A 23,119-nucleotide genomic window follows, 5' to 3' on the forward strand; every position below is an offset into this window, starting at 1 on the left:
TGGAACTCTTCCACTTGGTCCATCAATGGCCGGGAGTCGACCATTTTATATTCCAACCATTTGGCGACAATATACTTGGTAGTATTTGCCTTGTCCACTTGATATTTCAGATCAAGGGCCTCCCACAATTGTTTCGCGGTTTCATGAACCTTGAAAACACGATAGAGCCGTTCGTCCAGAGACATGAGAACGGTGTTACGGCACAAGTAGTCGCCGCGACACCAGTTCAAATATCCGGCACGAATTTCTTTGCTTGTCTCCCCTTCCCCTTCACTCGGGGTTGGAGGTTTATCCTCCATTAAGAATCCGGCAAACCCCACGGTTGTGAGGTAGAATAGCATCTTCTCTTGCCAATATTTGAAGTTCTTGCCTGAGAACGTTGATGGTTTCTCGGCAAGACCAATAGTTCTAGATGTTGACGAAGAAGCCCCCGTTGATGCAAACGAGGAAAATATTGACGACGTGGTTGAACCGATGGTTGCAGAGGTGGTGGAGCCATCCATATTGACGTCGGTGTGAGCCATTTCTCGAACGTGTATCAACGGCAGAGAAATTAATCTTCTTGCGATTGTTAGAACCGGGTACACGATCAAGATATTACAAAATAAAATTTTGAGATAATACAACTCAAAATAATTGAAAAATATTACAACGAAATAATTTGAGAAATTACAACTCAAATAAATGTATACAACTGAAATATACTGTATAAATAAATTATACGTATAAACTAAGTCGAGTCGAGATGAATCTCTTCCCGCAAGAAGATTATCGCCCCGGTAGTGCTCTTCGGTTAAGGCGTATCTTCCCCAAAGGTAAAACGACTTCGTCTCGTCGGATGTAGCACCACAATCCGGCGAGCTCCGGCGAACTGAATAGGATCAAGAACTGAGCTAGAGGTTGAGGTGGAATGCAGAATTTGATGTGAGTTGTGAGTTCTCAGAGTCGTTAGTTCTGAGTTGTGAGTTCTAAGTTGTGAGTTATGAGTTCACAACACACCCGTATTTATAGGTGTTAAACCTAGTGTGAACGGCCGGTGTGAACGGAACGTCAGTCAATTCCGGCGGGTGTGGTAGGTGGCCGCAATCGTTGAACGCGGTAGGTGGCCGCAATCGTTGAACTCGGTAGGTGGCCGCAATCGTTGAACGCGGTAGGTGGCCGCAATCGTTGAACGCAGAAGTTGAAACTGATTTTCCCTCTTCAACATCCAAACTTTGACATACAATATCTCACTCACCGGAAATCGGTTTTGAGACTTCAAGTATATCACGTTGATCTACTCGAGATGTAGATTAACATCCAATCATTATTTTAATTAAATAATAAATATTTAATTAAATAAAAATTTTCAGATATGGCATAAAACCATATTTCCAACATCTTGATGGGTGTGGGTTTTCCATCCCTACTCTCTCGTGGTCCATACAAATGTCGGCCCGACTGAGAAGAAGACAAAGACGAAGACGAAGATGAAGACGAAGACTTGAGGTTGAGTCAAATACAGAGACGCAGACGAAGACGAAGGTGAAGAGTTGAGACAAAGTCGGAGACGCAGACGAAGACTCGATCGAAAACTGAAATGCATCAGGCTCAGCTAACTAAAATAAAAGGGGCCCAACTAATATTAAAAATCTCAGCCCAATAAAAAAAAGAATATTGGGCCAGCTAAATAAAAAGAAAACGGCCCAAAATAGGAGCCCAACATCTTAACCCCTTTCTGCTTTCTCCTTCATTCTCTCTCTCTCCACAATTCCCCTCTCTCTCTCTCTCTCAGAATCCGGCCGCCCCACCCTCTCCCTCACAGAACTCCGGCTGCCACGTCCCTCCTCCGGTGAAGGGTCGTCGACTACTTCAGTTCACGAATATGTTCGGGTTCGATTGTTCGCCGACATGCTCGCGAGCCTGTTCACAAATTTTTAGTGCATGAACCTTAAACGAGTCGAGCTTGAGCGCGAAGCTCGAGTAACATGTTAAGTTAGAACCTTACACAAAAAATGTGACAAAAAAATTGGGACACCAAAAATAGTAAAACAAAATACCATCTTTCTTTCTTTCTTTTTTTCTTCATTTTTTTTTTGTTTGGTTAATGAGATCATTGAGATGTTACAGTTTGTTCATTCAGATGCTGATAGCTCAGATCATGGCTATCATCTCTACTAGATTTTGACACACAAATTTGCTTGATTTAGATTGTGTATACAACACCAAGGAGTAGTGTTGGTTGAAAGCCTAATGTCTAAATGTGTAGATACAGTTTCTTTTCCCAACAATTTGAAATAAAACCAGCAATGGAAACTAGCAAATCTTGTTTCTTGAAGGATGCATTCAGACATCCGGCTTAGGTTGCGCGTCGTTCGAGCTCGTTTCTTGGCCGGAAAACCACTGAATGGTTCTTCTAGCTATAGGTAGCCACAGCCTCCTAACCTTTTCATCCTTGTCTGAGTTGAGTGAAGTTGAGAATCCACTGATCCTGCTGCTGCTCGAGTTCGTATCCGTGAATCTTGACACGTTTGTGATCTCTGACATCGATCTTTTCTGTGCCGGATCAGCTGATCTAGACAGCATGCTTGAAGTTTCAGCAGCAGCAATCTTGGACTCAAACAGCCTCTTCCTCTCCAAATCCTCCTTGATCTTCAAGATTTGCTCTCTTGCTGCAGCCTCGTCGTTGAACCTCCCGCTTGTGGTGGGGAGGTTCAGCAACGAGGCGTTGAGGGACATGAGGTCCGAGGAGTTGACATCGCTCCACCTGCTGTTGTGTATGACATCTGATACAATGATCCTGTGCTTCACATGGTGGAGAATCCTCGTCCCGTTGCTGTGGTTCTTGAATTCTTGAGCCAACGGGGCGTCCGGCCTCCTCCCTCTCGTGAGCTTGTGGAGCGTGTTGGCGAGGTTGAACCGCGATGACCTGCCCTGGCTCTGGCTCTGCTCCCTCTGTATGAAGAACTCGAGGCTAGGCTCCTCCCACGAGCTGCTGCTGTGCCTCGAGCTCTTGATGTCCCCTGCGTCGAGCTTGTGCCTGCAGAGGGGGCAGCTGGAGTGATTCTCCAGCCACGTGTCGATGCAGCTGATGTGGAAGGCGTGCCGGCATTTGGGGAGGAGGCGGAGGAGCTCCGTGTCCTCGAATCTTGAGAGGCACACGGCGCACTCCAGGCCTTCCTTTGAGCCCCGGAGTGAGGAGAATCTGAAGAATGGGAGTGACTCTATGGTGGTCTTGTCCACGCCCGAGAACCGGGCTCTCGTTCCAACGGAACCGTTAGGGTTCTGGAGGAGATCCGAGGGCCCGGATCCCGTCCCGTGGCAGAACTTGGCGTAGGCGAGGATGAGGAAAGTGAGGCTGAACATGATGGATAGGACTACTAGCACCACCGCCATGCTCGGTTTAAGTGGATTCACGTCGTGCTCGTTGCTCGTGTTTCGAGCTTCTGCACACACCAGCAAGGGCAGAAGAGCAATCAGCTGTCTCAGATGATCCATTTTAGATGGAAATTTATCCATACTTTGCTTCACTATTTGTATTGTTTCTTGATCATGAGATGAAGAGATCTATGTTTGAGTCAAATTTAGCTATGGATGATGATGCTTTGGATTACTCTTTGGATCTTTCTGTCCACCTAAGTTTTATTTAATTTCAAGAAAGCATCTTTGAATATTTGCTGATGCATAATCTTGTTGAAATAAGAAGCCAATATGTTACTTTCAAATGGAGGTTCTTTTATATATATATATATATACACACTATTTTATTTGGGAATTGCTGGCTTTTGACCACAAATATCATGTTCTTATTTGTAAAGCATTCTTTGTCAACTCTCAATTATTGAATTCTTAAATTATAGCATGTTGAAAATTGAAGACTGCAGCAGATGTATCTCTCAGTGATAATATAAATGTTGTTTTCATACACAAATGGACAGCCAATAAAACAAAATGCAACTATTGGCTTTGCCTATCATTATTCTAACTGGTGATAGAGATTTTAGTTTAGAATTATGATATATAGAATGTTATCTTTATTTGATGCTTTAATATACAAAAACAGCATCCATTGAAATTTTACAACAACTTTCACTAATGTTCAAGATTTAGACAGCCTCACAAAATCTGTCCTAACACTAGGTCACATTTTTAGCATTTTACAAAGTGAACTATTGTTTCCTAATCTCATATACTGCTCAATCACCTCCATAGATTCTGCTGTCAAAATGTGACAAAAGCTCCATGAAATCCATAAGGCACCCTGCTCGGAAGATCGATGACCGCGACGGCCTCACCGGAGAAATTCTTGGCATCAACTATGTGCACCTACAAGAAGAAATATGTGCCATCAATCACTAGAGCATCATCAAAACTGTGTCATAGAGTTAGTTAGTTAGTTAGTTAGTTACATGAGATGTGTTTGCGTCTTCGTTATGCACGTATGTAGCGATCCATCCATCGTCCTCGTCTGCACCCCCGCCTCCCCTTTTGGCCACGAAAGCAGCCCCCGAGCAGAAGGTGTTCTCCGGGAGCTCGTGGTGCTCGACCTTTATCAGCCCCCCATCGCCTCGTTTCCTCTCTCGTAGATGAAGTTTGGCTAGCCCTCCGTATTTCGTCATGCCTAGAACAATTCCACGTGGTACGAGGTTTACAAAAAAGCTCGATTTTTGGTAGAATGTGAAGAAGAGCAAGCTACCTGATGTGGAGCTGGCCTTGGGGCTGACCACCTGTGTGTAGCCATAGTTGCAAATTTTGCTGCTATACTTATCATTGATGATTGGGAACTCCATCGAGTAGTCGGCTCCGGTGAGGTTCCTCTCGGCCGCGTGGCCCGTGAGCACGTTGAGCCTCCACTCGTAAACACGCGAAAGAAAAGGCGCATCCTCTGCATCACCGGTGATCTGCTTGTGGAACCCCTTTGAGAACCACTCGTGCTTGTTGAGGCCGAACTCGGGGCCCGGTATGATGGAGCCCCGAGCCCTGCACGCCACGACCACGACCTCATCGCCTTCCTCGTGGCAGTTGATGATGTGAAACGTGCAGCCCGGCTCCACGTCGAACCACCTGAGAGAATCGGGATCTCCGTAACGAGGCATGATGCCAATCCTTGCATATTCCTCCCCATTGTACTCTATCAGACTGCACATTTGAAAACAAATCAATCAATGGCTCTGGATTTTATCGAAGAATAGTGTCGTGAGCGAGGCGAAGAACACTCACGGCCCGCCTCGTATCAGTCGGTTAATGTCCAAGGTCAGAGGGAAATCCATGATCACATTATACCTGATCAAAACAAGGCCATCCATCATCACAATTGAAGCCAAATATGAATGCATATGTGTGTTTAATGTTGTCTATCATTATATAGACAACAAATTGTGCTGTCTATGTTTAAATAGACAACATTGTTGTGTATGAGCACCCCAGAATAGACAATAACGGCCTAAAAAAAAGACGTTTTCCACATAGACAACACTATGTGCTGAATTCTTGTAGTGTACGTTCGAGCTCTTCTTACCTCGTCGTGATCCCTATTTCGTGGCAAAGGCAACATCTGTCGAGCCCGAGATCGACTCTGTGAAGCAGTTTATCTCCATCAACTGAAGAAATATTGTTGGAAATGATTCAACATGAAATTTTTAGCTCTTGATAAAGTGATAAAGTGATGAAGATTCTAGCATTCATTCATACCTGAGATCACTCCCAGCTCCAAGTAAGGCTTTTCTGGATGAATCCCCATGATCACGAGCTCTCCCGTGTCTGGATCCCTCTGCGTGCGTTGCTAAAGATTCAGCGATGCACGGAGCAATAAAAGTAAGCAAAAAGACATGAAAAATCAAAGTTTTATTATACCTTTGGATGGCTGGTAAATGGCCTATTCCAAGATCCATTCACATCCCAATTTCGCCTCGTTTCAAGCGTGAAAACGTCCATCTCTTGAGGGATATGGTTCTCGGCAGCTGAGTAGAGCTTCCCGGAGTGCTCAAACACACTGGTGTTGCTCAGATACTTGTTCACGAACCCGAATCTCAACTAACACGACACACAGAAATCGCCTAATCAGTGATCTCAGCTAGAAAAAGAGTGAAAAAACCATCTGCATTGTTATTAATTTGAGCCCCTCACATAGTTAAGTAGATAAGCAGAGAGCACAGCTAGAGAGTCCCCTTCTATGGCAGGGAGAAATGCCGGTTTCTTCCTCGCCTTTTCTAGCTTGAAAGTGTCTGTCTCGACGTGTCTGTTTCTGTACGAAACCTCCCATCTGCCATCACCATGTTTAGAGAAGTATAGAGCATGAAGCATTCCTTCTCCTTCTATCCAAGTGTGGCTAGACTTTCCAAATATGGAATTTGTCGATTTTAAACCTCCGAATAGGGGGTTTGGTCCTGCACCAAATCCAACACCATTTCTTGAAAATTTTCAAACAACCTCAAAGAAAGGAAAAGGAAAAAGGAACAACAGTCGATCCCACATGTTAGGCAGCTTAAGACATGAATGTTGAGAAACACTATTGCAAGAAACGACGCCTTTTTTACACTTATCCTAAACCTATTAGTCCCTTTCCAATGATTCCATCAAGTTGATAAGTTAGATAAGTGATTGAGACCACTCAAATTCCATTTCTTGTATAGGTGGCAACGAGCAAGAATCGAGAATATATAACAGCATCATCGTCATAGGATAAACACAAGAAACAGAACTTGCAAAGCGAAGCAGAACAAGTTAAACAAGCATTGGATGAAAGGAAGATAAGAGATTGATAGCACTCAGATTCCATTTCTTGTATAGATGGCAATGAGCAAGAATCGAGCATATACAACAAGCATCATCGTCATAGGATAACACAAGAAACAGAACTTGGAACAAGTTAGACAAGCATTGGATGAAAGGAAGATAAGAGATTGATAGCACTCAAATTCCATTTCTTGTATGGATGGCAACGAGCAAGAATCGAGCATAGCAGCATCATCGTCATAGGATAACACAAGAAACGGAACTTGCAAAGCGAAGCAGAACAAGTTAAACAAGCATTGGATGAAAAGAAGATAAGAGATTGATAGCACTCAAATTCCATTTCTTGTATAGATGGCAACAAGCAAGAATCGAGCATATACAACAGCCTTATCGTCATAGGATAACACAAGAAACGGAACTTGCAAAGCGAAGCAGAACAAGTTAAACAAGCATTGGATGAATGCATCTTTTTGGATTTTTCACCAAACAAAAACTACTAATTCTTCTAGTTTTGGATTTTACAATAAAGATTCCTATAATCTCCAAAACTCCAACTATTTTTAACTTGAAAAAAAAAGTCATTGTTATGTCACTATCTACTTCAATTCATGATCATAGAATTTTCTTTTTGGACACATTTTGCCCTACAAAAAAGCAACTGCCAACATATATATGAACGAACTAGATATATATTAATAGTAATAATAAATAAATTAATAATATGATATTATCGGAACTAACGAAGAAAGCTACCGTTTCTGATATAAACTCCCGCCGGAAAATCATCTGGGATTTTTCCGATTACCGATTCCGTCACGTCTACTGCTTCTCCGATCTCTTCCACCGGAGAAAAATTGCTCTGTCCATGAAAATTCAACCAAAAAAATTGAATCTTTTTTTCTTCTTTGGAAAAAAGATTGAAACTTTATGAATCCCATTTGCATGAAATGATGAAATGTGGATTTTTACCTGAGATGGGAATAAGGGCTGATCAAGAAACTCGAATGCAGAATCTACAAATGCATCCAACAATCTCAATGAGGCCTCCTTGATCCTCTTCGAAAATGGCGGCTGCAGCCAAATTAAGATCATAAGCTTACTAATATAAATAAATATATATGTATGTGTGTGTGTGTGTGTGTGTGCATGCATTTGAAGAAAGAATACCTTTAAAGTGAAGGAGGAAAATGAGAGAGAAGAGTGAGAATGATGGTTGATTTTGGGGGGATATGAAGAAGGCTTTACTGAGGAGCAATGCAATCCAAAACTGCCCATATTTCTGTTCCTTGCATATATTCTAAGGCTCTATAGTCTATACATACACTAAGAGATTTGTATATATGTGTGTGTTTTGTATGTGTATATAAAGAATGAGGTGTGGATTTTGGGACAAAGAGTGATGAGAGTAATCAATAGTTTGTTTGAATGAGTTTTATGTTTTTGTCTTTTCAAGAACATCTTTCTACATCTAAATACTGCTCCCTCCGTCCTTATAAAATGTATTCAATTTGTCATTTTCGTTCGTCCTCATAAAATATATTCAGTCTATTTTTGATAAGTTTTCCACTTACAATAAGGTGGGACCCTTATTCTACTCACAACACATTCAACTATTTTATTAAAATTTGTACCATTTAAAAATTATGTTTTATAAGGAGGGATGGAGTAGTATACTACTACCTCCCTCCCATTTAACAAATGTAAGGTTTCTCTACTAGTATCATTTTGTGATAATCAGACGTTTGAAGTTCTGTCGTAATCGATTAAGTGTTTATTATATGAATATATTGTGTTGGACATTTATCCATAGATTTTCATTGTTATTTTATGTTGGACATTTACCCACATAATAAACAAAATGAGAATGAGATGCCATGACATAAGACTTTAAGAGCTCCAACATAGTTATTGGGCTTTTGACTTTTTTCTTCAAAAGAAGGAAAAAAAAAAAAAAATCGTTCGAAGGCATATTCAGGTTGCTCCCATTTTATTATCAGGTGATCTCATGTGAAATCGATTTCATGGTGAAACTAACTTCACAATGACACTACTTCAATATACAAGTGTCTTTATATGTTGAAGTAGTGTCACTGTGAAACCGGTTTCACCATAAAATCGGTTTCATATATAGAAGTTTTTGTGTTTCATTATTGTTCTTCTTTTTTTGTTTTTAGTAGAAATTATTTGACATAACTTTTTATATCTGAAAACGACCAACCGATTATGATATTTTTAGTAAGAAACAAAATTTCCAAATAATATCTCCTATTGAAAGCATCTAAATTGGGAAATTCGCAATTTAAGATTGACATAGAAACCGCCAAAGCTAGGTGCAATTGCGTAAGGTCAACAACTAATCTTTGTCTTAATTATAGTTAAAAATAGATGAGCAATTATTATAATATTTAATTATTTTTTATGCATCCTAGCAAGTGACTTATTTTGCATTGACTTTAGTATATTTCGAAAATAGTCGAAAAGTTATCTAATTTGATGTTGTAATGTAATTGTAATAAGCCATTATCTAGGGTGTAATATAGTTATCTATACATGCATTAATTGGGGTAAATAAGTAATTGCAAACTTATTATATGTAAAAAAAAAAAAAATAGTTGATCCTCTTTCATCCAACTAAAAAAATAGATAAATAGATTCGAGGTTCCTAGCATTATTTAGGGATCTAATAAGGCGATATTATGAAACTAGTAAAAGTACTATAGTATCTTTTGTCATAATTGCAAAAAATAATACTCCTTTTTTATAAAAAAAAATTATAACAGTTGACTAAAAATATTTCATTCAATTTGATTTCACCAAATTTTATCATCCTCGGATGATCGTTGCTCTACATAGGCATTTGGAGAATAATTATTTTAGAATAATGCATTATTTATATTAATAACATTTAATACCATATTGTTGACCAGTATATTTTTCGAATTATACTTCCTTTTTTTTTTCTTTGAAATGAATTATACTTCCTTAATGAAGTTAAATTCATATAGAAAGAAATAAATACTCCCTCTGTCCCACTATATCTGAAACTCTTTCTATTTAAGACGTCCCACTGTAAGTGAGACTCTTTCTTTTTTTGGTAAAAATTTTACCCTTTAAACACATTTTCACCTACAAACAAAATACACGTTTCTTAACTTCCGTGTCCAATAAAAAAGTATCACATACAGGGGAACGGAGGGAGTAGCATGCACTTTCTAATTCTAAATATGGGCTAAAAGTAGAATGGTGGGAAAATATTTTGCTAATCGATTCTTCTTTTATATATGTATAGATGAAAGGGATTGAGACCAACATAATCTTAAGAAAACAGAGGAGACTGCGACATTACAGAGGAATTGAAACAAACATAATCTTAAGAAAAGAGAGGAGACTCAAGACATTACAGTGCATGCAGGATCTGCTTGTCCAATGCGATTTCTGGAAAACGAGCAAAAACGCGATGCAGAAGAACTGGATTCGGTAGATTGTGAGGATGAAATGATTTTTCCCTTTCATCTTGTTGCTTTTGGCTGTAACAAGTTCAACCTGCCTTGGATGAGTTGCCTGCAGATTGTGATCGCATCTTCTTTTTCAGAATATTGGATAGTGGAGCGATTGCAGCTCGTCCTTGTTCTACGCAGTGGAAGTAATCGTCCACTGTGTACCAATTAGGCGCAGCCACGAAGATATTAGTTCGGTGTGGTTTTAAAAGATTACCAACACACACCAAAAAGTGAGTTTTCGATGAAAAGATAAAGAGGAAGAAATCAGATTTACCAGTCATTACGCCGTGTGTAAGAGACGTAATGATCTCTTGCTCCGTTGATTTTGAGCTTGCATGCGTTGATTCTTCAGGGAGTATAGAATGAACTGAGCTGGGAAATACTAAGCATACAAAAGCCTTCATTGTCTGCCACAGTAAACGACCATGTCAAACGAGAGATGTTTGCTATAGACATGAATGGAATGTGCATTGAATGTGATTAAACTAAACTCACATTAAAAGAGTCTTTTGAAATTACAAAACTACAACTAGAAAAAACATGGGTAGAGTTTCACTTTGCTTGTCCATGATGGGGAGGTACTAATATCTATGACGGGAAACATTGTAAGAAACTAGCATGAAAGAAATGACAGGTTCCACAGATCTACCAAACTAAGGAAGATATGAGATTATTTGCAAACTAGAATGAAAGAATGAGATTATTTGCAAACTAGAATGAAAAAGATGTCACGAACAAGGTTACAAGGAAATACCTGTTCTTCTAGCTTGCTCGGGTCCAATATAATATTCCCACTTTCGGTGAGACAGCAACATAACGAGACTAGAGGAAAAGAATGCAATAGTGTCGGAACTCTACTCAATCTATAAAGATGGATTACGGAAACATAAGAAAGGAACACTACTATGACATATTACCTGCAAGGGATTTCAAAGGGATTCCAGCATCTACAAGAGCAGCACAAGAAGCGTGTATGGCACATGGAAGAACCTTACAAAAGCTTGGTCAAAGAAATTCAGAAATTTATGGGGCTTCTATAGGAGGGAGAGAAACAGAGACGTTGGGTCACAATATTCATATTCTCATAACAGTTAAGAGTAACATAGACTCTTTTGCCTTGTGAGTGATCCATATCAAAAGGCGAAGTCCCATGTATTAGAGAGAAACAAACATACGGGGAAGGATACAGAACCATCGTCATGAACAACCTGCGGAACAAAAATCATTTATCACCTATGATTGATGCTTCGAAATCCAGACCAACTGAGAAAAATGCTCCTAGACAAAATTCTACATATGATATTTCAGAAGCAAATTTGCTAATTTAACATAGTTGTACCATGCTCCACCCACAAAATTAAACAGTCAACAAAAATCTCACATCTGTGGGCTGGTTAAATAAATGATAACATTCCCACCAGAAGCACCTAGTTCATAAACATGATGCAATCCCAGAATTCTACATATAATATTCACCATATTAACACACAAAGTAATAAAGCAAGGTCACCTGAACTACTATTGATGTGGTGGTATTCGGATGAACAGTCAAAAGGCAGATATTTTGCAATGTTCTCTTCAATATCATCTCAAACTCCTTTTCAGTTTTTCCTAGCAAATTCCCGTGTCCCAAAATTAGCCAATGGAAATATAAACTATAAGTAGCAACTAAATAAGAAAGGGACAACCAATTATTAGCTCTCAAAGAACATGATAAAAACTTAAATGTAATACCGGCAATACTTAGAAGTTCGAATGCAAAAAACCTGATATACATTGAGCTTGATTCTAGAGAATTTAATTTTGAAATTATGCTGGAATACATATGTTGTATAAGCAACTTCAGTTTCTGCTTACGAAACCACAAAAATATGGCAAACGGCATTGCTAGCTACAAAGCATCAATAGAAACGGACATGACATAGGGAAAATACTAGATGTGTTCTCACCAATTGGCCCCGTTTTGGCTTTCCAAATGACTTCAATGCAAGCTTTCTCGGGGTTCTCATTCTTCTTCGTCCCAGCTTTAGGTCCGAAAACAGCAGCAAGCACCCTAGTCTCTCCTGAAGCAGAAATCAAAACCTCACACCGAATTTCAACTAGAACAAATTTCTAGACAAACGTGATTAATGAATGGTAATAAGATATCCTCAGCATTTTTACGTCATCACCAAAATTAGTAGGGATGTCAATGCAGCCCGAAACCCGTGGGCCGACCCGAATAACCCGACAAAATTAGAGGGTTAGGGTTGAAAAATCACAACCCGAAAAAACCTTCAGCCCGATTAGCCCACACCCGACTAACCCGGAACCCGATAGGGCTAGCCCGAAAACCCGATGGGCTGGCCCGGTGGGCTGACGGAATTGTGACTGATGCATCCAGTTACAACTTTTGCTATGTTTAGATCTATGGTATTTGCTTAAATATATATATATGTAGCCTCATTAAAAAAAAGTGAAATTAATTAGTTAGAATATATATGTGTGTGTATGCAATCTCATTAAAAAAGTGAAATTAATTACGGATTTTTTTGTAGAAATTGATTATTAGTATCTCATTAGTTAGAAATTAATTATTAGTATCTCATTTTAAAGTGATACCAATTTTTATTTTATTTTTCTGTCAATGAGACGTGCATGGCAAATCCACCAATTATTTAGTAATAATCCAGATTGATTCTAGTGCATTGATACATGTTAAATTTTACTATCTCATTTTAATACAATTTTGTTTATGTAATCTTGAATATCTTATATTTTTGCATTTCATGCTTTGCTATATAGTAATTTATATCTTTAATATCTATGTATATTTTATACATTATACACTAGATCATTAGGAATAATAAAATACAAATGATAATTTTATTTTTACGCCTTTAACCTGATTAGCCCGATGGGCTAGCCCGAAACCCGAAAGTTTAGGGTTAGGGTTGAAGATTTACAACCCGAAAAAATCTCCAACCCGATTAGCCCGCACCCGACTAACCCGGAACCCGATAGGGCTAGCCCGAAAACCCGGTGGGCTGACCCGATTGACATCCCTAAAAATTAGTACCAAAACAGAAAAATGCAATGTGGCAATGCCAGACTCAGAAACTCAGAATTACGAGAAGCTTTCATTGTTAATGTGTTATAACCAAGCCACTACAAATAACAGAGAACCTAGCCATGAAACAATTCCAGCTTGAAACAGTAAGCATCAATCATTGTACCTCCAGCAAAATAAATTTGAAGTAAACAAAGCGAGCTCCTTGTGATTACAAAAATTTGAAAAAGAGGAAAATAGCAAAAAAAAAGGAGCTGTACCATGAGAACAACTGGCGGAGCCATGGGCGCGGCTGAGAACGTCGCGAGCACAGTCAATCGGTCTCAACTGGTTGGCTCCACGCCCGCCTACTCTCTCTAATTCCATCGTTCTGCTCTCTCTCTCTCTAAATTTTCCAAGCACAAATTGAAGATCAATTTGAAGATTTAACAAAAAATTCTCTGAAAGTGAAGGTCAAAATCTAGGGTTTTCGAAGCAAGGGTTTAACGGGGAAGATGAATGGTATAAGAGGCTAAAATCGCACTTTACATTTAACGCTTTCTTTTCTCTTTATTTATTTATTTATTTATTATTTTTTCGGGTTTTTTGGGATTACTGGATTGAACCATGATATTATAGGCCCGACCCGGCCCAGTCCAATATAAAAAAAACACTCCCTAGAAAATGGGCCATTATATTTTAGGCCCGACAAATTTTTGAATTGAACTTCGAATTCAAACAGAAAATGGATATAAAACTAATTCCCTAATAAATTTGAAAAAGAAACCTTCAAATTTTTTTTGAAAAATAAAGTAAATATCACTTTGTACTTCAAATTATTTTCATACTATTAATTATATATTGAATTATTAAGAATATATTTTTAAATCATGAACTACCAATTTTATATCAATCGTATCCTCCGTCTATTTTTCAGCTCTAAAAAATGGCGTGGTTTGCTGGATAACATGGTGTTTTTTTTAACTTACTTGACACAAACGAATTGCTTTGTACTTACTAATTGAAAAAAAAAATCTATAATCCTTCTTTCTGTCATAAAACAACGTTGTTTTTATGCCATGTGAGTTAAAGAATAAACTTTAAAATGTAAATATGTTATCTAGCGAGCCATGTAAATTTTCGGAGTAAAAAAATAGATGGTTGGTATAATTGGTATATAGGATTGATAGTTCATGATATAATTAATGATATAATTAACAATACGATAAATAGTTTAGAGTTTAAAATAATATTTTTCTTTTTTTATTTAGAAAAAGATGGACGATGAAATTTGAATTCTATATAAACCTCACGATTAGCATAAAAGATTATCCGTTTGAATATCTTGAACGACTTTGAAGTTCTTTATTAGAAATCCTTCAAAGTTTTAATGGTCTCCTAATTGTTACTTGAAATTCAAACTACTTTTAATCACATGCAAATTCATACATATATTCTCTAAAAAGTCTTCGGATGCTAAAAGTTTATGGGTTTGTTTTGAGCATAACGCCACAATACCTTACTATTTCAGCAATACCACCAAAAAGCCAAATTGAAATTAAATTTGGATCTTGGACTTTTGTGAAGCATTTTATTTTGTCACATAATTCTTGTGAAAATTTATTCTTTTTTCACATGATATCATGTGGATTGTGGACCACAGGCGATTTGCCTATATCTGTTCTTGGATAGATCACCTTGTTTGAGAAAAAAATGAATACTTCACATCAATAATCAAATATAGTTTAATTGCATTATTTGATATCTACATCACAATAAAGAGATATTTTTAGATGTGATTAGTGTAGATGTTGGTGGCATTTTGTTCAGAAAGGGACAAACCTCATCAAGAAAAAAATAGCCACCAAAATTAACAAAATGCTGATGCTGACAGAAATAAAAATTGAATCTTGATATTAAGAACAAGGAACAAAGTTAGTTAGTTGCTTTATTTTAATTTTTAAGTCCCAATAATAAATAATTCCAGCAAAAGAATGAAACTTTGCAACATGCTGATGCAGAATTTACCTCGATGTTTTAATTATTAATTCCCTCTAACTAACAGAAGTAAAAAAATCTTGATATTATTCTTGAATTGATTGATGAAGCAAAACAGGAATTTGGCTCGTTGGCAAAGAAAAGGGCGCATCTGGAAAAAAGTTGGGATTTATTTATTTATTTTTGTAAACTGTTTTAATTCCACTTTTCTGCATTTATAAAAAGGCAAGAGGGAGTTTTTTTAATACTTTTAAACAGATACAAAAATTCTTATTTCTTCAAATTCAATAACTGCACATGCATTTGTGTAGCTTTGACGTGGAGATTAGTAAAGAATTGCTTTATTAATTCTTCTGCAATTAATGCTGCTGAGTAAATAGCACAGAACCCTAGGCTAAATCTATGTTCTTGCTTTTTTCTTATCTTTTTTCATACTATTTCAATTATTTTTGAAATAGAAGTTGTTCATGATTTTCTTTTCCATGGAGACCCTTTTCAGAGTACAACACCTCCACTGCAGCATTGCTTGTACTTCAACTCAAGCTCTTCAGACATTGAGTATTTGAGTAGCTGGGTTTTATGTGTAAGCTTTTCTTTTTCTTATTCTGCAATTTCAGTGTGATTTTTTATTTTATTTTTATTTTTTTTAATTTGGAATTTTCTTGAAATTGTTGTTTCTTTTCTTTCTTGAATTACTCTGTTTGTTTGATGAGAGGTAGGTGGTTTCCTGGTAGGAAGCAGGGTTTTGTGTGTTAGGTATCTGCAATTTATGTTTTGTTTACCTATTTTTATAGTATTCTTTTTTTGGGGTTTTGGCTGGCTTTTGATATTAGTGCTCAATTTAACACTGGTTGAGCAAATTAATTTCATGTGGTTTGCTTTGATTGCTTCTTACACATCAAAATCCCATCTTGTTTTGCACTAGGTTAGCCTGCCCTATCTCTCATATGCTGATTTATTGTAATTCTTTTACTGTAGAATATCAGATTTTATGATGTTGGAAATAAGATTGTTTGAAAGAGTAGAATGCCTTAGTTTTGAACTGCAAAAGAGGCTCAATTAATCCCCATTTATTTTCTTGAATTTGAGTGCCTTTTCTTGGTCTACTATGTATAAATACAGAATCTCTGATTTTATGATTTTGGAAAAAAGATTGTTTGAAAGAGTAGAATGTCATAGTTTTGAACAGCAGAAGAGGCTTAATCCCCATTTATTTTCTTGATTTTTTCTTGAATTTGAGTGCTTTTTCTTGGGCTACTATGTATAACAGCAATGAAGTGAGCTCTAAGAACAGAAAACACACTCAAATACTCAATGACTTAACCCCCGATTTTTCGCAGATGCTGAAGCAGCAACAGAGCTCGACTGCTTTGCTTCAGCAACGTCGTTGTAATGGAAACTCGGAGGCTGCTGTGGTATATGGCTTTGGCCTTTTCACTAGTTTTGATGGTTCAGTATATTAAGCTCCCATATGGCTATGTTATGTCATCTTTACTATCTATTGGCAAATCTGGAGTAGCATCAGCAGGCAGTTTCTCGATTAATGAGACGGGGAGTTCAGCCAACCCGGTTTTTTCTGGTGGCCCGTCTCAGAATGTGACAAACTTGTTGGGTGAAAGGAAGCCAGAGACGAGCAATGATCATGTAGTTGAGCGTTCGTCTAATGACTTTTTGGAGATGAACCTCTCCAACAAGAGCTTGGCTGCAGAACCGGGTGGGGAGCAGCTCGTGCACGAGCTACCAGAATCGAGCTACACTACTGTGAAAAATTCCACAGCGGATAGCCTTCAAGGCACAGATGCAGTTCCTTCATCTATCATAGACGAAGAGAGAGCTTCGCCCTCCCACGCCATGTCTCCAGCAAGGGAGAGGCCTAGTTTGAGACACGGCCAGCTTTCAACCGAGGTTAACAGTTCGGCCATTAGAAGGGCTCCTAGGTCGGCTAGGCTCAAGGGATCGCCTGCTGTGGTTGTGCCCATATCTGAGATGAATGATCTGCTGAGGCAGAGCCGTGTCTCGTATCATTTGATGGTTTGTGCGGATTCAACGCGAATGTTATGATGTGTTATTGGTTGATTGCTGCTTCTCACTTGCAGTCTTTACCATTGTAGAATGCTCGGTGGCCTTCACAGGCAGACGAGGAATTGCTGAACGCGAAGAGGCTGATAGAGAGCGCGGATTCTGTCAAGAAGAACCCCCGTGTTGATGTTAGCATTTACAGGAACTTCTCTGCATTTACAAGGTAACTTTTTGTCGATATTCTCGAATGCATTTCTTGTATGTGGTTGATCCGATCCAATCCTCGTATGCAGGAGCTATGAGTTGATGGAGCAGACGCTAAAGATTTACATATACAGCGAAGGCGAGAGGCCCGTTTTCCATGAACCCAAGCTCAATGGGATATACGCCTCGGAGGGATGGTTCATGAAACAGCTGCAAGAAAGCAAGCATTTTGTGACCAAGAATGGCAACAAAGCCCATCTCTTTTACTTGCCCTTCAGCTCGCACGTGCTGCAGGAGGTTCTCTACGTGCCCGGCTCCCACAGTCGCAAGAACTTGGTCCGGTATCTGAGCAGCTACCTCAAGAACATCACGAGCACGCACCGTTTCTGGGACAGGACCAACGGGACTGACCATTTCCTCGTTGCCTGCCACGATTGGGTACATATCTCTGTACCCTTTAATCCTTTACGCTATAAAATTGAGGACATCTTCCAATAATATTTTTCCACCTGTTTCTTGGTGACTTTTAGGCGCCTGCAGAGACGGGCCGGATCATGAGCAACTGCATTAGGGCTCTGTGCAACGCGAATGTGATGGGAGGGTTCCGTTTCGGGAGAGACGTGTCCCTACCCGAAACATACGTGAGAAACGCCATGAGCCCTCTCAAGGACCTCGGAGGGAAGCCACCCTCCCAACGCCACGTGCTAGCCTTCTTCGCAGGGAAGATGCACGGCTACCTCCGCCCCCTTTTACTCGACTACTGGGAGGGGAAGGACCCGGACATGAAGATCTCCGGGAAGCTGCAGAAGGGGAAGGATCGGACGAGCTACGCTCAGTACATGAAGAGCAGCAAGTACTGCATCAGCGCCAAGGGGTACGAGCCCTACACCCCTCGTGTCGTGGAGGCCATCTTCTACGAGTGCGTGCCCGTGATCCTGTCGGACAACTACGTCCCTCCGTTCTTCGAGACCCTCGACTGGGAGTCCTTCGCCGTGTTCATACTCGAGAGGGACATTCCCAACTTGAAGAAGATCCTTGAATCCATCCCAGAAAAGAGGTATGTTGAGATGCAGCAAAGGGTGAGGTTGGTGCAGAAGCATTTCCTTTGGCATGATAAGCCTATGAAGTTTGATATTTTTCATATGGTGCTTCACTCCTTGTGGTATACCAGAGTTCTTCAAATGGGTGCTTAGGTATCAAATGTGAAGAGATGTATATATAGGTAGCATAGCATGTTGCATAAATATTCATTTCATCTTTCTTGATTTCTCAACTGCTAAAACACTTGTGGATGTAGTTGGTCTTGAATAAGATTATGTTATTTTTTAGTGGAATATTTCAATTTTTTTTTTTATGATTGATATAGTTATCCTTCGGTCTATTAAAAGTACGTCACTTTGATTGGACACGTGTTTTAATAAAACGATAAATGATTTTTATATAGGATAGAAAGAGTCTGACCATTGAATAATAAATGAGTTTTTTCGTAAATAAAAAATATTTGTAAGGATAAATGATAAGATGGGATCATATTCTAAAACGAAAAGTAACATACTTTTTAATTTTTACGGACGTGAAAAATAATAAAAGTGATATATTTTTCATGGAGGAAGGGAGTAATTAGTATGAAATGCTAAATGGGTTTGACATTTAATTGCTTTTAACAATTTCAACAACGGTGACAAAAACAGCTCAATTAATTGAAGTAAGGAAAAAGAAAAAAACTTTGCGCATCTATTTGCATTTTTTTTAATTGTAATGCTTTACTAATTGAATCTTCAACGAATAATATGTCATACCAAATATGTATTCATATATAATTATAGGCATTATTCTCTGTAGGATAATTATGTTAAGTACAATTAGGATGAATTAATTGAGTTTGGAATTTAATGGTTTTAATGCTTCCGAGTTCCCATATATCAACTGCCATAATTATGATTAATTATAGGTGCTTAGGATATGGTCATTATGTTACATGTAATTAGGACGATTAATAGGGTTTGAGATTTAATTGTTTTACAATTTTACTATATTAAATGGGTTCTTTTTGTGTGCATATATATCTTGTGTTTTTTTTTTTCTTTTTCTTTCTTTGGGGAGAGGAGAGCGGTAAGGTTTGAATTGGGGGAGCATTGGAGTTTAAACATTATGCCTCGTTACTTACATATTAAAGTTTGGATCACTTAGATATTTTATTATGTACTAATCATCAAGAAAGCAAAATATCACCTATGAAATTAAATTTTATTGACCTAATTGTTGTATGTCACTAATGTTATAAATAAAGTTGAGAATGACATTCTGTTTTATGTATTGGAATTTTCTTGTCCTAAATTATGTATTTAACCAAAGCGATGAAATGAATTTGTATGGTTGACGTTTCAACGTACATTTATACTTATACATAGATACAAAAAGAATATGTAAAAGCTCATCTTGTACATTTTTGCCCTTTCACAATTTGTATAGTTTACAACATCGAAATTATGTGATTGCCAAAAAAAAGTACGCGTAAACTTATCAATCGATCACCTTAAACAATATCGTTGCAATTTTTGACAATTTTTCCACGTATACGACTAATTCACGTCCTGCGTCAATTTAATCGAAAATATCTACACATTGTAATTCAACAAATTAGAAATAGTGTTACTATTATATACAATTAGTCTTATTTATCACAATATTTATTTAGATTTGCCATTGCACTTAATTCTATGATGGAAAAAAGGAAAATAAAGTGTAAAATTACGAGTCAAAGGGCAAAAACGTCATTTCGTGAGGCTGTTAGAACACCAAACCCTCCAAGAAAGAAAACAAACGACTAAATGAAAGGGGGAAAATGAGCAGAAGAGAAAAAGTGTCTTATTATAGCATTCTTTTTTGTTTTCTTTCACCAACTGCTGAAGCAACCGGAAAATTAAAAAAAACCCATTGAAAAAGAAGCGAACTTGGATCGAATACATGAGCAGTTGACACATATCAAGCAGGTAATCAATTGCGCAAGCTTCGTTTCCACGTGGTTGTTGTTGGGAAAAATCTTCTCTCACCTTTATTTTTTTGGGAGTAGTTTTACAGTTCAAATTTTTGAGGCTGAGAAAGATGGCTGCTTCTTTTTATGTGTAGCTTCAATTATTGCTGCAGTTGACTTATTTATGTTGCATGCAATGATAGTTTTTTGGGGGTTGTTTATTCATCTGATTTTTGAGGTGAAAGGCTGGTTTGTAGTGTAGTTCTTGGCAGCTCTGAAATTCAGGTTCGATTTTTATGATTCTTGCTGCTAATTTCTTGAATTTATCTGATTTGGGATGTTTTTTTGTTGCCCTTTTAGGTTCTTGAATTTTGGGTTTTGTTGGTGTTGTGTTTCTTGATTTAGTTAATTGAGTTGTGCCTTATTTCTGTCTTAGTTGAGTTGCTATTTTGCTAGTAATGGGTTTATTTGTTTATGTGATTATTGAAATTGTGTTTGGATGTTTATTGTTTATTGTTTGTTGTGTTTGTTGGAATCCCATCTCAAATTTGGTAATCTTTTGAGGTGGGATATTTGAATCATATGAGAAGTGAGTATTTAATTATCATGTTCTGTTGTCATTTACAGTTGTTCACATGATACCAAAATTGCTTATGGTATTTGAATTTTGTGGTATTTAGTTGTATCTCCATGTTTGCATTTGAGCTCCACTAGGTTGAATTTTGGCTCTTGATTGTGTGTTTCCTAATATTCTAGGGTTAAGTGTAAGCATGGGCAACGAGCTTCGCTATGTATGCCTCGTGGAGACGAGGAGGCTGCTGCTACTAATGGGGGTGGTTTTCGGGTTGGTTTTGTTTGTACAGTATTTCGAGCTTCCATATAGGAGTGTCTTATCCTGGACTAGCAAATCTCGAGTAGCTATTATTGAGAGTGATTACAGTAGGGATTCGTTTAGTAGAAGTTCTATGGATAGGGTGCCGACTGCCATTAAGGAAACGGATGGTGATACGAGAAATGGTAGAGATGAGTTTGTCGTGAATGATACTTTAGGTGATGGTTTTGGTTTGGAAAATGGCAAAGCTTTGAATGATACTTTTGGTGATGACTTTGCTCTTGAAAGTGGTAAGACAATGAATGATACTACTTTAGGTGATGATTTTCGTCTGGAAAATGGTTTGAACAATACTTTAGGTGATGATTTAGGGCTGGAAAATGGTTTAAACGATACTTTGGGTGATGATTTTCGTGTGGGAGATGGCAAGGCCTTTTTGAATGGTACCTTAGACGATGATGGCATTGATCCAGAGGATGAAATTCCGTTCAAGGACTCATTGGAAAAGGATCGCGACTCAACCATTGATACAGCTGTGAGAAATGATATCGAGAGCACTGATGACGGACTACAGGAGCTGGAAGAAGCTTCCAGAAGTAGTGACTCGATGAGGCATGATGTGGTTGGAGATGTCATTCAAACATCCGTAGGTGAATCACCGTCTAGTTTGCTCTCTGACGCTGTCCCTCCACAAAATCCAGAACCAAGTCGAAATGCTTCCACAGAAATGTCTCCTCCAAATGCAGCAACGGAGAAAGAGTCCGAAAATATAGTGCGAAAAAATGAAACTCCCAACATTCGGAAGGTTTCTGCCACAAAAGAAAGAGTTACTGAAACAGAACCTGCGGTGGTACCTATATCTCTAATGAACAATATGCTCGCGCAGAGTCGTATCTCGTACCAACCACCGGTATGTATATTTATGCATACTCGATTTGTTATTTCTTAGATTCTTAAAATGGAGTGTTTGGTCCAACCTCACTAACATTTTATCTGTTCTTGCAGAAGATGCAATGGTCTTCACCTGCAGATCATGAACTACGAAATGCAAGATCCCTAATCGAGAACGCATCATTGATACAAAACGACCCTCAGTTTGATGTTAGCTTGTATCGCAACTTCTCTGCTTTCAAAAGGTGAGCAAACTTGAACCTAATCGTAGATTTTTGTAAGCATCATTTCTCTGTTACTGAATTCTCAACGTCTCGAGCCCTATACACTGATTTGGGCGTTAAATGTTCGCTTATGTTATGAGCGCGTTTTTGGAAGTTCCGGACTTCAAATTGCGGTTATTAGAACTCCCTTCAGTGTAGCATAAATCTGGAAACAATCTTGAATCTGTTTAGGCAAACAATTAGTTAGTTCCCACATATTGCTTCAAGCGCGTCGTTTAGTATTAATCTTTGCATTGAGAAATTTTCTCGTAAAAATAACTTTCTCTATGTGTTCATACGAGTTCAAATTGTCGAGTGCAGGAGCTACGAGCTGATGGAGGAGACTCTCAAGGTTTATATCTATGCTGAAGGAGAACGGCCTATATTCCATCAGCCGCCTCTCAAAGGCATATATGCGTCCGAGGGGTGGTTCATGAAGCTGCTAAAATCGGACAAGAAATTCGTCACCAAGAAGCCTAAAAAGGCCCACCTCTTCTACTTGCCTTTCAGCACACGAATGTTGGAGACGGTTCTGTACGTGCCCGACTCTCACGATCGCACGCCCTTGATCGAGGCGCTAAGCAGCTATCTCCAGACGATCACCACCAAATACCCCTTCTGGAACAGAACCGCCGGATCCGACCATTTCCTCGTCGCCTGTCACGACTGGGTATATTTGCTCATCCGCTACGTACG

General features: G+C 38.4%; 5 protein-coding genes across 7 annotated transcripts in view; 2 read left to right on the forward strand and 3 right to left on the reverse strand.

Annotated features, from left to right (window-relative positions):
- Positions 1–23,119, forward strand: part of LOC131015234 (probable glycosyltransferase At3g07620) — a 1,181,237-nt gene that overhangs the window by 1,157,183 nt on the left and 935 nt on the right. Inside the window, exons 1-4 of one of the 3 annotated variants that reach the window (XM_057943533.1) lie at positions 20,289–20,456; positions 21,194–22,179; positions 22,275–22,405; positions 22,745–23,093. In XM_057943533.1, the coding sequence (XP_057799516.1) occupies positions 21,208–22,179; positions 22,275–22,405; positions 22,745–23,093 (1,452 nt within the window). In that variant the 5' untranslated portion in view covers positions 20,289–20,456; positions 21,194–21,207. Of the gene's footprint in view, positions 1–20,288; positions 20,723–20,893; positions 22,180–22,274; positions 22,406–22,744; positions 23,094–23,119 lie in introns of those variants that run through there. The other 2 variants (XM_057943532.1, XM_057943534.1) reach the window with 2 other exon arrangements.
- Positions 2,024–3,682, reverse strand: LOC131015275 (E3 ubiquitin-protein ligase ATL42-like). The gene has a single exon (XM_057943601.1). The coding sequence runs from the start codon at positions 3,496–3,498 to the stop codon at positions 2,326–2,328; it is 1,173 nt and encodes a 390-aa protein (XP_057799584.1). The 5' UTR covers positions 3,499–3,682; the 3' UTR covers positions 2,024–2,325.
- Positions 3,999–8,191, reverse strand: LOC131015248 (carotenoid 9,10(9',10')-cleavage dioxygenase-like). Its single transcript, XM_057943553.1, has 11 exons — positions 7,882–8,191; positions 7,684–7,785; positions 7,468–7,573; positions 6,106–6,365; positions 5,833–6,012; positions 5,671–5,749; positions 5,498–5,579; positions 5,200–5,262; positions 4,676–5,118; positions 4,389–4,600; positions 3,999–4,305 (listed from the first exon to the last, which is right to left on the reverse strand). The coding sequence occupies exons 1-11, from the start codon at positions 7,987–7,989 to the stop codon at positions 4,201–4,203; spliced, it is 1,740 nt and encodes a 579-aa protein (XP_057799536.1). The 5' UTR covers positions 7,990–8,191; the 3' UTR covers positions 3,999–4,200.
- Positions 9,969–13,787, reverse strand: LOC131015297 (exosome complex exonuclease RRP46 homolog). Its single transcript, XM_057943647.1, has 8 exons — positions 13,524–13,787; positions 12,164–12,277; positions 11,725–11,825; positions 11,402–11,422; positions 11,132–11,204; positions 10,969–11,036; positions 10,489–10,621; positions 9,969–10,368 (listed from the first exon to the last, which is right to left on the reverse strand). Exons 1-8 carry the CDS (start codon positions 13,627–13,629, stop codon positions 10,253–10,255), a joined length of 732 nt encoding a protein of 243 aa, XP_057799630.1. The 5' UTR covers positions 13,630–13,787; the 3' UTR covers positions 9,969–10,252.
- On the forward strand, positions 15,215–18,799 carry LOC131015245 (probable glycosyltransferase At5g25310). The gene is made up of 5 exons (XM_057943551.1): positions 15,215–15,823; positions 16,581–17,271; positions 17,352–17,482; positions 17,553–17,901; positions 17,994–18,799. Exons 2-5 carry the CDS (start codon positions 16,633–16,635, stop codon positions 18,654–18,656), a joined length of 1,782 nt encoding a protein of 593 aa, XP_057799534.1. The 5' UTR covers positions 15,215–15,823; positions 16,581–16,632; the 3' UTR covers positions 18,657–18,799.

Source organism: Salvia miltiorrhiza, chromosome 3 (assembly GCF_028751815.1).
Source record: "Salvia miltiorrhiza cultivar Shanhuang (shh) chromosome 3, IMPLAD_Smil_shh, whole genome shotgun sequence".
NCBI lineage: Eukaryota > Viridiplantae > Streptophyta > Magnoliopsida > Lamiales > Lamiaceae > Salvia > Salvia miltiorrhiza.